General features: G+C 45.4%; 1 protein-coding gene across 1 annotated transcript in view; it reads left to right on the top strand.

Annotated features, from left to right (window-relative positions):
- PAPPA2 (pappalysin 2) overlaps positions 1-16,201 on the top strand; it is a 220,893-nt gene that overhangs the window by 100,991 nt on the left and 103,701 nt on the right. Inside the window, exons 6-9 of the mRNA XM_005867693.2 lie at positions 2,375-2,496; positions 5,492-5,981; positions 8,840-8,968; positions 14,030-14,121. Of these exons, the coding sequence (XP_005867755.1) occupies positions 2,375-2,496; positions 5,492-5,981; positions 8,840-8,968; positions 14,030-14,121 (833 nt within the window). The remainder of the gene's footprint in view (positions 1-2,374; positions 2,497-5,491; positions 5,982-8,839; positions 8,969-14,029; positions 14,122-16,201) is intronic.

Here is a 16,201-nt window from a genome sequence, read left to right on the forward strand (position 1 = left end):
AAAAACAGATGTAGAGACAGAGAAGCATCGATTAGATGGTCAAAACTCAGAGGGAAGATAGGGGAGGGTGGGGGTGAGGGGGAGAGATCAACCAAAGGACTTGTATGCATGCATATAAGCATAAGCAATGGATGTGGACAACAGGGGCTGAGGGTGGGGGCAGGATTGGGGGGATGAGGGTAATTGCGGGGATAAGGACACATTTGTAATATCTTAATAAAGGGGAAAAAAATCTGCTTCTGCGTGTGGCCCCTGTGCGGTTTGGGGTGGACTGGCCGAACAGTAAGTCCTCATGGGCATGTGCAAACCAGAGTTTTACATCCGTTTATGTAACACATGTAAACAATTTAATCTTCCCATTCTCGCTCTGGTACAGACGTTGCGATAACGCAGACATCAGTGCTGGCTCGCCTCGAGGCTGTTGGCAGAAAAGGCAGTGTTTGCTTCCCTTTCCCAGCCCGGTGGCCGCAGCGCTGAGGCCTCCCCACACGTGTGTCCGGGGAGATGCACGTCACACACCCAGCGATTTGTGTCACACTGGGAGCTCTGTTTACTCCTCCCCAGTGGGTATTTGGAGTCTTTATGTCAGCAAGGAGCCTGAACACGCACTTGGTGGCGCCCCGGAAGGGCCAAGTGCATCAGGGGAATGTGGTTTGGAGCTGTGTCCTCACCGATGCAGTGCTGACTGCAGCAGAGGCTGGAGCTAACGACCCCTTTCCCTTGCCAGAGTCCTGGACACTTCATGGTGTTTGAAAACTGGCTTATAGGAATTGAAGAACTTGTGACCTTAGGCCATTTGCCTAATCCCTGTGAGCCTGAGGGTCCTCATTTGTAAACAGGCTTCTTCTTACAGGGATGAGCAATAATTTATGAAAAGCACCTCATGGCACCATGCCTGGTATATGAGGGGCTGGTAGCATAATTATGACGCTCCTTTAACAATACGAGTTTCTAGTATGTTACCAGGTGTTGCTTTTCCCCTACTTATCGAGAGACCTTGACACCATACCCCCATTTTCAGATGTGTGTTCACAGTTGGGCTCCTAAAAAGATTCTAAGTATCAGAGATGAGCTTCCTCCAGTGACTGCCCCTCCTTATTCAGCTGTTGTTGTCCATGCTTTTCCCAGTCACCCCAGATATGGTGCTTGAAGAGTTCTTCCTAGGCTCTGAATAGTCTTAGGGATGCTCATAAAACACCACCCCCGCCCCCGGCACAGAAGGACTGCTGTGGCCAGTCTTGTGCTGACGGCTGGGCATAGAGAGGGCAGAGCTCTGTCTGGACCTGCTCACAGGCAAAGGAGAAAGGGTGGGGACGGGGATTATCAATACCTCAGAGCGATGCCCCATGGCAGGAGCCAGAGGTGCAGGGGGTGCCTGGAGGACAGAGTGCAGGCCATTCAGAGGAGTCAGACTAAGTGCCCCTGCCAAGGTTACATTTGAATGGGCCTTGAAGGATATGTAGGAGTTTGCTAAACACAGAGGGTTGGAAAGGCTCTTTGGCAGGAGAGAGAACAGCATGTTTCACAGAGCCCATGCTAAGGATATGATGTATTTGTGGGATGGTGGTTCGTTTATTGTGATGGGGACATAACATTCATGAAAGAGCTGTCCCGTGAAGAACCTTGCATCATGGTAAGGAGTTCAGCGGTAGCCCCACAGGTGATGGAGAGCCCAGGGGCATTATATTTCCTAGTACTAGTACTTTTATGCATGTGAGTAAAAGTAGGGAGTTTAAAGCATAAGTCCACATGTAGCAGAAAAGTTTACTCTAAAAATCAGTGTCTATTTTAGCTGGGGGAATGTGGGGTCTTCAGTTGACTTCTTGAGAGTCAGCATAGGAAGGAGTTTTATGTTGGAAGATGCAGGTGCAGTCTTCTGTGTCGTATGCTTGAGGATGGAGCTGCCCACGTTCATCTTTACAGGCCTCCCTTAGGGCTTAGGTTCTCCTGCTTCCTAACCTCAAGATTTCTCATGTCACTATGAATTTTACGAAGATGAGGTTCATACAAGAAGGAAATGAGATAAGAAATAGTTGTGTTCCCCATTTCCCCCTAGGGCAGGGGTGGGCAAACTTTTTGACTCGAGGGCCACAATGGGTTCTTAAACTGGACCGGAGGGCCGGAACAAAAGCATGGATGGTGTGTTTGTGTGAACTAATATAAATTCAAAGTAAACATCATTACATAAAAGGGTATGGTCTTTTTTTTTTAGTTTTATTCATTTCAAATGGGCCGGATCCGGCCCGCGGGCCGTAGTTTGCCCACGGCTGCCCTAGGGTCTCACAACCTATTGCCATTCCCCATCCTCAAAGATCTGAATTTGGCTCTCCAAGCCATCTGATGGAGTCTCCCCATCTCCCCCCTCATCTTCCAGGGCCTCGGGAAGCATGTGTGGTGCCTGCACAGAGGATGGGACGTTCCGTCAATATGTGCACACGGCTTCCTCCCGGCGGGTGTGCGACTCCTCAGGGTACTGGACTCCAGAGGAGGCAGTGGGTAAGGACCATGGCTTTCTCCTTTAACCCTGGTAGTTGGTGAGAATGGGGGTGGAGGTGGAGGGTGGAGAGGTGGCATGCACATGTATGTGAGTGTGTGTGTGTGTGTGTGTGATTTGCTGGGAAACACATTCTCTGGTATCTTTGTGTGCTGGATGTCCTACACGTGCTTAGAGTGGCTGTGGTGAGGCCAAGTTCAGCATGGAAGACGGGTGGGGAAATCAGCTAAAGCAGGAGGTGACCTCAGGATGCGACCACTCATACGTGGTGTTTCAGGTACTTACAGCACCCGGTGCTGCAGGACAGTGCCAGCCCACCTGTCCCTCCCTCCTAGGAGAGGAATGGAGAACACGTTGCAGGGAACACTCAGACATGGGCCAAGCCAGTCTGGGTGGGTGTGGGGTGCACCAGGGGTTCCAAGCGAAGCATTCTCATTTTTGCCATTTTATGAGTCTATTAATTGCTGGTACTGGCTGTGCTTTGGCTAAGATCTAAGCTGGGCTCCCAGAGGGGGGATGTTTTTCGCTGTCCCTTCTGCTGTCTCTCCCCCAGCTTCTCAGTTACATATTCACTCACATTCCTCTCAGACAAATCAGAGCATGAATGTTATCCCAACTCAAGTCCAAAAAATGTTGGTCCATGAGTGTTAGCACCTGATCACTGGCTTAACTTCTCCATCCTCTCTATCTTCCATGTTTATCTAATTATCCTCTTTCTCTTTTTCTTGTACCTGTTAAGATCCTAAAGGCTTCTCAGTAAGATATGTTGGACAAGATTCTGTTTGAGTTTACAGGCTTGACTCTGACAAGACAAATGGAGAACATTGGCTTAGGAGCTGACACTGTCCACCAGCTGTCCCCTTGGGCTCCCACTTCCTCAGATGACAGGAGTCTCAGGGAGAAGGCTTGAGAGGGACAGTTTATCCAATTTTTCGTATAGGACTCTTTCCAACTGAGAGATCCTGGGGCAGAACAGAAAGTTGCTATAAAATTTACGTTGGCATTGCGTGGGCTATTTAGATATTGGCATTTCATACAAGGCCGTTTCTGGCCTTGTTGTTGTCCTGGGCTGGTGTTTTAGTGCCCATCTAACTCTCTGTCCCTGAAATTTTTCTCTTTAATTCTTGGGGAAATTTAAAGTTATCTGGTAGAAATGAAAGGAATGAGAAGTTCTGGGTTCCTTGTTTTGTGTCTTCAGGCAAACCAGATCAACTTTTAGGGCCTTGGTGTCATGTTTGAACATGAGATTATAATAAAAACTTTCTAACAGATGCTGCTGCATTAGGGGTCACTTCCAAAGGGGTTGCTAGTATTTTGGAACAACTATCAGAAAATAGTGCTAAGAAATACTGGTCTTCCTCTGCTTTGAAAAGGTGAAGAACCAAGTCATATTTGAAATATACACAGTGAAAGTAATTGAATCCTCAGCAGAGCATACACAAACACATATATTTACAGACATGCTCAAAACCTATTTAATGACACTAAATGAACACTTACTGACCACCAACTACTTTCTAAATTCTACGGGGAATAGAAATGTGAACCAGCCATATGCTCTGCTTAAATGTTGCCTTCTTGGTGACAACTTCCACGTCTCCATAATCTAAAATAGCCCCCAGCCTCACTCCATCATTCTCTAGCCCCTATGCTCCTTCACTTTTCTTCAAAGATCTCATTACCACCACTTGGAATCACCCTTCTACCTTCTACTATTTAATTGTTGCACCTGTCACTTCACTGTAGAATATATGAGATCTTTACCTCTCTTGTTCAGTATTCTGCCTTCAATACCTACATTAGTACTAGGTGTGAAAGAGGTATGCAGTACTTTTTTTGTTGAATGAACGAATGAATGAATGAATGGATTCACAATATAGGTAAAAAATAGTAAGGACGGTAAGATGTAATACACACATACATCACACACGGAACAACACACACACACACACACACACACGTACATACATGTGAACATGTTTCCTCTGGGCTTATCCTATTGTTTATTTTCCAGATTCTAAAGGGCTACTTAGTTCTATTTTTGCAAATGTAGTTTGAAAATGTTCCTCTGGAACACTGTATAAATCTTCCACACTAGCTAGTAAAGTGGGGGTTAAATAGTACTTATATTATAAATGAGGAGATTAAGGCTTAAACAGACCTGCCATAGCCGCACAGCACTGATTGGAGCCCAGCTCTGCTCATTCCTGATTTAGCACTTTTTCTGCATGTGACAAAAAAGAAAACAGCAAAAAAACCCACAACAAAACAAAACAAAACAAAACAAAAAAAAACACCGCCTCATGGAGATTTTTCCCACAAAGCCGACCTTTATATTACTTGTGATATTTGGTTTTTCACCAATACAATTTTGCTTGGCTATTGAATCTCCATTGCTTTCCACTCAAGAAAGTGTCCTCTTTCCTGCCTGCCGTTTTCTCTGTGCAGCGACCTGCATGCTCCCATGGACCTGAGCCAAGCGTATGGCTGTGAAGGCACCACCTTAGGGGATGAAAGTTTTGTGGAGCCCAGTTAAACAGAGTGTGGTGTCAGAGTGAAGCAGACATTGGCCTTATTGACAAATAAAACAGGGCATCAGAAGCATTAATTTATCCTAAATTATTAACAAACTAAGTACAAGGACAGTGACTGAGCTTCTCTGCCTGGCTTCAGGCTCCCACCTAGGCCTCCTCCTTCCACTTGGCCTCAGGCTCCCACCTGGCATCCGGGTCGCAGGACTCCTAGGGCCCAACTGGAGCTCTTGTTAAAAGACACCAAGTAGAAGATGTGGATGGGGACATAGTACTTTTGAATTGTTACACCTGTGTCCTCAGTCGTACTTGAGACCTAACCCACTCAGCTGATCAGCTTCTGCAGGAATTTGTTCATAGTTTTCTTCTTCCTCATTCTTCTTTCTGGCTGCCACCATGGGCTACTCACCTGCAGACTTATGATGGTCGTGCCTGATGGGTCTATCTTTCTGTCCACCTCCCCTAGGGCCCCCCGATGTGGACCAGCCCTGCGAGCCAAGCCTGCAGGCCTGGAGCCCCGAGCTGCACCTGTACCACATGAACATGACGGTGCCTTGCCCAGCAGAAGGCTGCAGCCTGGAGCTGCTCTTCCAGCACCCAGTGCATGCTGACGCCCTCACCCTGTGGGTCACCTACCTCTCTGTGGACGCCTCCCAAGCGCTCTTTGACACAGAAATCTTGCTGGAACACCAGAAGTCTGTGCACCTGGGCCCCCTGGACACTTTCTGTGACACCCCACTCACCATCAAGCTGCATGTCGATGGCAAGGTCTTGGGGGTGAAGGTCTACACCTTCGATGAACGGCTGGAAGTGGATGCCGCCCTCCTGACGTCTCAGCCCCACAGTCCCCTGTGCTCTGGCTGCAGGCCCCTGCGGTACCAAGTGCTCCGGGAGCCCCCCTTCGCTAGCGGCTTACCTGCTGTGGCCACACACTCTCACAGGAAGTTCACAGACATGTGAGTTTGGAAGTGGGGCTTTCTAAACCATGATGCTTCTCGGTCTCTGGCCACCCATGATGTGCATTCCATGCTTTCTCTTTTTCTTGTTCCTCCCTCTCTCTCTCTCCTTCTCTCCCAACTCTCCTCTTACTCTTCCTTCTGGCCTTCTGCGTTTAGTGAGTTCTACTGTGTTCCTGGCACTGTGTGCCCAGTGCTGGGACACAGACTAAGATAAGGTCACTGGCTTAAAAGAGTTCAATGTCTAGAGTGGGAGGCTGGTATCACCAAAGACAAATTCTCCCTACCCCTAAGGGCAGAACTCAGGGTAAAACAAGTTTTATCAGAGGTGCTATATTTTGCCGAGTTAGAAATAATCATGAAACATAGTGGGTTAATACAACAAACACTATTTCTCATGATTTTATGGGTTGGCTGGGTGTCCCCAGGGGGACTGGCTTGGCTGGGGTTAGATGGCTCAGGATGGCCTCGTGCACACATTGGAGGCTCGATGGAGGCGGCTGGCATGTCTGGGAAGCCCAAAGCCTCCTTCTACACCATCCCTCATTGCCCAGTAGGCATGGCCTGGGCTTCTCCTCCTGGGGGTGGCAGGGTCTCCAGCAGCAGGGAGGGCAGACCCCAAAACTCTCACATTTTTTAAGGCTCTGCTTATGTTACTCATGATAACATTCCAGTAGCCAAAGCAAGTCAATTCCTGATTCAGGGGTGGCAGACAAGTCCTTATCTGCTAATGAAAGGAACAGCGAAGTCACATGGCCGAGGGGGCACATCTGGGATGGGAGGAGTCTGGGCCATCTGCCCCAGCTACAAAACAGTAGAGACAAATGTTCACCTTGAGCTTTCCTACAGTTTCCTCCCCTACTTGCTCTCCAAATTGGAACTAGAAGACAGTGAAATGGTCCAAAAGCTCATGCAAATGGGAGGATAGCTCATGGGATGAATTTTAAAAGAATATCATTTTTGAGCTTCTCTAATTGGGCAGTTAACATGACACTCACTTGATATCTACACACACACACACACACACACACACACACACACACACACACGTGCGCACACACGCACACACATGCTCATACACATTCTTTAAGGTCGATAGTATCCCATTCTGTAGATTAGAAAACCTAGCTTAACTGTGATTTGGTTGAACAGAGCTAGTTAGTGGTTGTCTCAGAATTAAAATCTAATTTTCTGACCAAGTCTCATTTGGTTTCCTTTCCTTAGTAACAGACTGCCTTTTACAAAGTTGCATCATGGAAGGTTAGGGCCCCCTCCCCATCCTTTTCCAGCCATAGCACAGTGTCAAACTTATGCATGGCTGGATGAGAAGTCCAATAGAAACCTCCCTGGAAAGAGAAGCCATCAGGATTGATTTGCTTTTGAAAATACCTGGCACTCTCATGAGAAGATTGCTTCCCCAGAGACAGCTAATTTAGAAATGTAAAAGTCTGTAATATTAGGTGTCTTTTCTGTTAAAACTAGAGGGCCGGTGCATGAAATTCATGCACTCGGAGGGGGGAGGGGGGTCCCTCAGCCTGGCCTGTGCCCTCTTGCAGTCCGGGAGCCCTCAGGGGATGTCTGACTGATGGCTTAGCTGTCATCGGACATCCTTAGTGCTGCTGCGAAGGCACGAGAGGTTGCCGCCACGGCCGCTGTGCTTGCCAGCTGTGAGCCCGGCTGAGCAGCGCTCCCAATGTGGGAGTGCACTGACCACCTGGAGGCAGCTCCTGCGTTGAGCGTCTACCCCCTAGTGGCCAGTGCGCATCATAGCGACTGGTCTTCCGCTGTTTGGTGGATTTGCATATTAGCCTTTTATTATATAGGTCAACTAAAAGCCAGTACAGAGTTTTTTAACGGTGTTTTTGAAACCCTATGACATTTCTTGTCTGGTGGTGGCAGTGTCAAGTGAGAGGGTGACACTTTGTGGTTGAGGTGAAGAGCCTGGTGGCGAAGAGAAGGTTCTGGCAGGACATTCACAGTGGCCACATGTGCGAGTCCTAACAACTCTTTGAGATCCTGCCTCTGAAGGCACTCCCAGCCCACCAGCCCACCTGGACTCTGGCAGTAGTTTTCCAGGGCAGGCACTGTACTAAATTAAGATGAAGGAAGACTTTGTTTCTGGAACCAGCAGTCTCCCAGTCAAGCCCCTACCCCTTCTAAATGTCCTGTCCCTCACGCTCTCCACCTGTCTGTGCACGTGGACTTTGGAGAGAGCCTGGTAGACTCCTTCCATCTATGCTGCAACTGATACAACTCCACACCTGGAGTGTGTGCATTTTGACAGGTTCAGAGGTGGGGAGTAATTGAACACATTTCTAATTATGGAGTTTCTTGCATCCCCAAAATGATGGAAGGTGTCCTCACCTCCTAGGAGACAGTGCTCTCCTGAGGATTCCCTATGGATTCAGTCTACCCAAGACAAGAATTTTCTCAAGAGACAAAAGCAAGCAAACAAACAAAAAAACCTGTAATCCACGAAGGGCCTTGCTGAACCCATACTCTGAAGTTTCATCTTCCCTTTCTTTGGTTACTTTGCAAATACACTGCCTTTTCAATAGTTGGTGTTACTTTTCAACATGGTAAAGATACGCAGGAAATACCACCCTCCTAGATTTTGTAGGACTGTTAGTTCAGTGTTAATTCAGCCTTGATTTACTGCATACTCACTATGTGGGATGCACTGGGAATACTGAAATGAATATGGTCTTAAACATTCTGCTGCTGCAGGAGACTGTGTGCCCTGGTCTTTGCTTTCAGAAAATATGGCATGTGTTTAGCATTCATGCTCCCCATAACATTTATTTTAAATTCCTGCAAACATTCTGGATGTGGTAGTCACAGCCCATTCGTTTCCACAGGGAGGTCACACCTGGGGAGGTGTATCAGTACCAAGTTCAAGCTGTGGCAGGAGCAGAGCTGGGAGAAGCTTCGCCGCCTCTGATCCACATCCATGGAGCTCCTTACTGCGGTGATGGGAAGGTGGCCAGGTGAGTGCTGTGTGCATGGGAATGTGAGAGCAGGGCCCCTGCTCTGAGCGGGAGGGTCCGCCTCCAGTTTCAGTGGGAGTTGTTTTGGAAAAGAAGGTGACAGGGTACTCTGGGACCTGGCAGTGATCTTGTGAGGTCACTCACATTCCTGCATAGTTCAGGAGGGGCCCACTTTTATTTAGATCTGACCCCACAATACTGAGATATTGAGGCTGATTCTAGGGGGTGGGTGGGTGGCTTTTAAGGTTTCAGAGAACTGTGGTCCAGGGAAGGCATTTGTAGGGAAGAAGGTTACTTGCCAAATGATGCTACAAGAGGATGTGAGGATACTTGTGGATCAGTGGCCTGTCACTCCTAACTAGCAGTGTGATCTGAGGAAGGCCAGTAGAGCTCTCTGAGTGCCACTTATTGGACCCTTAGAAGACCTTCATGCAATGTAGTTTCAGCTATTCTATAAAATCACCAACATAAAGGTGGAATTCCCCTTTTGGTATCTTAACATTCTGTGTTCCTTTATCTGCTGCCCTTTTGCAAAATCAACCTAGAAGACTAATCACTTAGTTTGCCTGGGACTTTTCCAAATTTAGCACAGAAAACTCCCATGTCCCAGGGGTCACACTATATCAACCTGTCCTGGATGCTCTTCTGACATCACCTGCCACGTACACAAGCTGCTGGGACCGTGATTTGTCCTAGATTTTGCATGCTAACAGCCTAGCTTATTTTTAATTCCCTAGACCAGGTGAAAATATATTGTATCATGAAGCCCTAATAGCAAGCAATTCCATAGCTTCTCTTGGGATCCCAACCCATTGTTTAGCAATTACTAAACACTGTTTATCTTCTCAGTCTCCTAAGGTCCTTAAGTTTTAGTGTAAGCCTATTGCTTTTCATAAAAGTATAAACACCAAATGCTCTCAGACCTCAGTAATATATGGAGGTGATTGAGGTTACTTCAATACCCAAACCTCACTAGTTTACTGCCAATTTTTGCCTCACTCAGTCTCTGCATGCTGCCTGCTCTCTCCCCTCCCCATCACAATCAAATGTCTCCCTGGGGAAGCCTTGCCTGTGCACAGAATAAGTCTGGCTGATGTGTTCCCCACTCTGGCTGCCTCTTTTTAAGTCTGCTGCCCACCAATGGAGGTGTTTGGGGTGCATGGTCCCCATTGCTACCCAGGTGGAGCCCTCCTTGAACAAAACACTCTGTCCTATGTTGTAGCCTCTCCTACAGCTGTTCTCTGATGGCAGCTGACTTGAGGTCCCATGATGCCACATCTGCCTGGGGGTCTGGGCAAAAGGAGTTAAGGTCCCTCTTCCTAACTTGGTATTGCACATTCTCTCCTGTGCCTTGAAGCAGCTTCACCTGAGGCAGTACCTGCCTGGCTACTGGGCCTCCCATGGCTCCTTATCAAAATGTACCTTTAAGCTCCCATTATATTCCCTCTTTGTAAAGAGTCTCACTTAGTTCTGCCATCCAGCAGGAAGATGTCTCTGAATTGCTGCTTTGTCTCAGCTGGAGGTTCCCAATTACACATAAAACAAGAGGGAGCCATTGCAAGTCAATTAATCCACCTTTTAACTCGAGAAATTCATTCTGAGGGAATCACAGGTCCCCAAGAAGTCATGCTCAGACTCTAGTTTAAGTAAATTTTTTAATTAAAAGCTGGAAGTTGTCACTTTGGGAACCACTGATCAATAAGACTACCAAGACAAAGGCTGCAGAGGGCCTACAAGTTGCCCAGTATGGGAGCCACTAGCCAGAGTGACTGCTGAGCCTTTGAATTGTGGCAGTCATAACTAAGAAACGGAATTTCATTTAATGTTAAGTTATTTGAAGTCAGTTTAAAAAACAAAACTTGATTCAGTTATTTAAAAAACTTTAAATTTCTCTGGAGCAATTTGGGTAGGTGAATCTCCCGTTTCAACTATAGATTTTAAGAAATCTGAAGACAGATTAGGTGTTTGAATTGAGATGTGTTGTAAGTTAAAAATAGACATCAGATTTCAAAGACCTAGAATTCAAAGAAATAATGTAACGTACCTTAGTAATAATTTTTTAATTATTGATAATGCAATATTTTGGATATATTGGACTAGATGAAATGTAGTTCAAACTAATTTTACCTGTTTCATTTTACTTTTTAATGTCACTTCTAGAAAATTGAAAAGTATATATAATATGGGTCTCATTATATTTCTATTAGGCAGCAGTACATGAGATGATATACACTATGCTTATATTGTTTAGAGTATCTTCAAGATGAAAATGAACTTGAAGTTTCCTTAATTTCCTTAATTATGTTATTTTTATATATCATCTATCTTTTCTCCATTTACACCGTATCATTTAAAATATTATTATACAATTGCATTTATATCATATTTTTAATTTATTTCAAAGCATTTTCATGTCTAATTACTTAATCTTCATTCCATCACTGTGAGGAGGTATACTTTAAACAATAGTTGTAGCTATTAGTGATGAATTGGGTCTGAAAAACTTGAGCATTCCAAAACCCTTTGCCTACTGAGTTAAAATGTGTGTCCATTTTTGACATGATAAAAAGTCAAGGAGAAACAATGGAAACCCTCAATCCATTTTACAACAGCTGAATCTTGGTTCTTTCAAAGTGGCTTTAACCGAAGTTTATCTATTTTGTTCCCCTAACATGCTTCATGTACCCCTCACTCTAACCTAACTTCCCCATCTCAATCCAAATTTAGTTGCTCATTGTATTAGTTTTTGAGGTTCAAAACAAAAATGATATTTTTCTTCTCCCAGTACAGGGTGGGGCAAAAGTTAGTTTACAGTTGTTAGTATGCAAAAAACAATTTATTCTTTTATTGTTATTTATTTTTGTATTATTTTCCACTAGAGGCCCAGTGCATGAAATTTGTGCACGGGTGTGGTCCCTAGGCCTGGCCGGTGATCAAAGTGCGAGTGTCTGGCATGGAAGGGCAGGTCCCAACTAACTTCTGGGCCCTGGGCAGCACCTGGGCCCCCAAGCCCCCATGCATCCCGCTCCTCCTGAGTCATGGCACCTGAGTCCTTGCGCGTGCGGAGATGCGGTGAGCGCAGCCAGACGCCATGGGCCAGGGTGCAGCGTGGGCCCCTGTGGTTCCAGCGGCTGCAGCCCAGCTCACCTGGAAGAGGTCACGCAGTTGTGGGGTGGGCTCCTCGTGGGCACCCAGCACCTGAGCGTGGGGGTGGTGGGGGGGGCGCACTTCCCTGGCGCACGAGCCCTGGCATCAGGGGCAGGGTAGCAGGGGGAGTGAGAGCAAGCTTGGCAGACACCTGGCATTCTCACTGCACCTCTGTCCCCATCACCACTGCCCCCAGGTAGCTGGCAAGAGGTCGCAGCACATTGCAGACGCCTGCCATGTTCCACACTGCCCCCTGGAGGTCAGCGCACGTCATAGTGAGCAGTCAAACGACTGCCTGAGGGGACAATTTGCATATTAGGCTTTTATTATATAGGATAGGAACATCTGTAAACCTACTTTTGCCCCATCCTGTATGTTTCTGCCCTGCAATACATGTTAGCTGCCACAAAGTGGTAATAGGGAGCAAGACAGCCTTAGAGATGCCTGGACTGAGGGAAGGCTGCAATTGGCTGCTGTGTCCCTTGGTATATAGACAGACTTCACTCCTACAAAATCCTAACTATAACACAACTGCATATAGATGGAACAAAACAGTGAAAACAAAGAAATAGATAAAAAGAACAGAAAACAGACCCACCTATCATAAGCAGTTTCCTCCTCGCCAAATCCACTACTTCTCAGATTGCATTCATAACAGGCTGGTTGGCATTTTCTAGCTCAAGACAACTTACTAGAAACACCATTAGGACCCTCATGGGTCTTCTAGATGTTTCTGAGCCATGAGCTACTTTGCATTAGAGGAATTCCCACTGGACATTACAATCAACTGTCATTGCTTAATTCTATAATTATATACTTAGTGTGTGTGTGTGTGTGTGTGTGTGTGTGTGTGTGTGAAAGCATTCTCCTAGCTCCCACTTTTTCCCAGCTTGCAGTTTTTAAAATTTTCAGTTACAGTCTATATTCAATATTATTTTATATAAGTTTCATGGTCAGACAATTATTTAACTTACAAAGTGTCCCCCCACCCTGATATTTTTAGTACCCACCTGGCACTATACATTGTCATTACAATATTATTGACTATATTCCCTATGCTGTACTTTACATCCCTTTGACTATTTTGTAACTACCAATTTGTATTCTTTTAAAAAAAATATATTTCTTTATTGATTTCAGAGCTCTTTTATTAGTGTAGATACTTAGTGTGTGTGTGTGTGTGTGTGTGTGTGTGTGTGTGTGTGAAAGCATTCTCCTAGCTCCCACTTTTTCCCAGCTTGCAGTTTTTAAAATTTTCAGTTACAGTCTATATTCAATATTATTTTATATAAGTTTCATGGTCAGACAATTATTTAACTTACAAAGTGTCCCCCCACCCTGATATTTTTAGTACCCACCTGGCACTATACATTGTCATTACAATATTATTGACTATATTCCCTATGCTGTACTTTACATCCCTTTGACTATTTTGTAACTACCAATTTGTATTCTTTCTAAAAAAATATATTTCTTTATTGATTTCAGAGAGGAAGGGAGAGTGAGAGAGAGATAGAAACATCAATGATGAGAGAGAATTATTGATAGGCTGCCTCCTGCATACCCCCTACTGGGGATCGAGCCCACAACCCGGGCATGTTCCCTTGGCCGGAATCAAACCCAGGACCCTTCAGTCCGTAGGCCAACGCTCTATCTACTGAGCCAAACAGGCTAGGGCCCAATTTGTACTCTTAATACCTCCCCCTTTTTCACTCAGCCTCCAACACCCCTCCCCTCAGTCTGTTTTTTGTATCTATGAGTCTTCTTCTGTTTTGTTCATTTATTTTGTTCTTTATTTTCTATGTATAGGTGGAATCATTCATACATGTACTTTTTAATATACAAAAGAAGTTAAAATGATGGTAGTGAGAAAGAGAAACCATTTTCTATGTGTATGTCTGTTTTTATTTCTAGGAACCTGGGGGAAGAGTGTGACGATGGAGATCTTTTGAGCGGAGACGGCTGCTCAAGGACATGCAACCTTGAGGAAGGCTTCAACTGTGCAGGTGAGTTTAGGAACACCTGTGCAGGCTCATGTCCTAGGTTTAGAGGTATCCTCATGTCTTATTTTTGTGAACTCGTGATATCCTGTACCATACAGCTTAGTGATGATGGTAATAATGACAATGACATTTGATGGGTCTGTTGTGTGCCAGGCACTAATTGTTTCACATACATTATCTCATTTAATCCCTATTCTAAGTACACGGTCACTAAACTGAGGACCAGGGACCTTAGGTATCTTGCTTTCTCTTATATAACTAGAGATGGTGACGTCAGAATTTGAGCCAAGAAGGTGTGGCTCTAGCATCTGCATGTTAAACCACTAGGTTATACTGCACCCTAGATTAATGTTGCCAAGGATTTCTCCTGGATCCTCATGTCTAATATCAATGTCAGCAAAGTGGCCCAATCATTATGGATTCTACAGAAAAATAAGGTAAGGGATCATTCTAAGCCAAAGGGAGTGCTGTGTTTCACGGATAAGATCATAAAGTATGACTGCGGGCCATAACATTTCTTAATCTTGGAGAATCACTGGTAATGAGTTAGAATGAGGTGGCTTTGACTCTAGACTCCTGCCACTCAGAGAGGCCACCGAGCACACTTCTCCCAATTCTGATAAAAACTGTCATCAGCAGGCTTCTTAGAAGTAGACTGTCTTCCCATTCCCATCTGCATACATTGTGTGTTTCTGTGGGCATAACCACTGAGCAAAGTTATTTAAATAAATAGTGCATTTAGAAGTATTTTCATGTCCCTAAATTTCAAGATAAAGTAGGCTATCATTATAATTATGTAGAATTTATTAAGGTGTTAAGTACTGTACAGAACACACAAATGCCCCTGCTCTCTAGAACAGAGTCGTAAAATCGTAGGATCTTAGTAGTCTTCCATCCATCCAACAAGTATATGAGCCTAGAGACACCCTGCTCCCTGCCTATCTACAGGCCAGTAGTGACGTGCATCCAGCTTCCTTCTACAGCTCCTGAGAGATGGGCCCCTGTATGTAGGTCTTATTACACACTTCTAGCAGTGAATAATGCACCTTGAAACATACTGTTCTATTTAAAAATGGCTTTATCTGCTGTCACATTCTCCTCTCCTTCTTGGTTTGGAAACTGAGGCTGGGAGCATTTCAGCCACTCATCCATAGCATTACAGCAAGGTCCCTGCAGACCCAGGCCCGGGACACAGCTTTCCTAATACTAGTCGGGTGCTTTCTTCTTGCTGCGAAACTACAGAGGATCGTTCCCCCTACACGGTTTGATTTGACTACCATTCAGAAATGCCTCCCCATTATTTTCCTTTCCAATCCAAATGCCTCATCAGGTGCTTAGGTTTCCAGACGCTTCCCCATTTACCCTGACCTGGCATGCGTCATGTGGTCAATGCCCAGAAAGGAACTCAAGACTCCAGATGTGGCCTGGATGTGCAGAATATGCCGAACCCACTACCTGCCCCCTTGTGTACACAACTATTTGTTAATCCCACCTCTGTTTGCATCATCTCTTTTTGTCATACACAGAGGGCTTATATTGAACACACACAATAAGTCTCTCTCTCCTCCCTGCTCCCAAAACACTGTGCCTTCTCCAGTGCAGCTCAAACCTCATTTGACTTCAGAACCAACCTCACTTGATTGCTATCACATCTGATCCCTTTAAGTTTGCCTCATATTTCCTGAGTCTCTAACTCCAGTAAGACTACACCTAACTTTTACAGGGTGAAGTTAAACATGATATATTCCACAGTCAGACATCTGTTTCAGTGAGTAATACATTTCTAGTAGGCTAAGCATATAGTTCTATTTCATTATTTCTCCAAAGATTAGGTTTGAATAAATTATTGTAAAATGTGTTTTAAAAGTGTCTGTTATTGCCGAACCGGTTTGGCTCAGTGGATAGAGCGTCGGCCTGCGGACTCAGGGGTCCCAGGTTCGATTCCGGTCAAGGGCATGTACCTTGGTTGCGGGCACATCCCCACTGGGGGGCGTGCAGGAGGCAGCTGATCGATCTCTCTCATCGATGTTTCTGGCTCTCTATCCCTCTCCCTTCTTCTCTGTAAAAAATCAATAAAATATAT

The sequence above is a fragment of the Myotis brandtii genome, unplaced genomic scaffold (assembly GCF_000412655.1).
Source record: "Myotis brandtii unplaced genomic scaffold, ASM41265v1 scaffold250, whole genome shotgun sequence".
NCBI classification, from domain to species: Eukaryota; Metazoa; Chordata; class Mammalia; order Chiroptera; family Vespertilionidae; genus Myotis; species Myotis brandtii.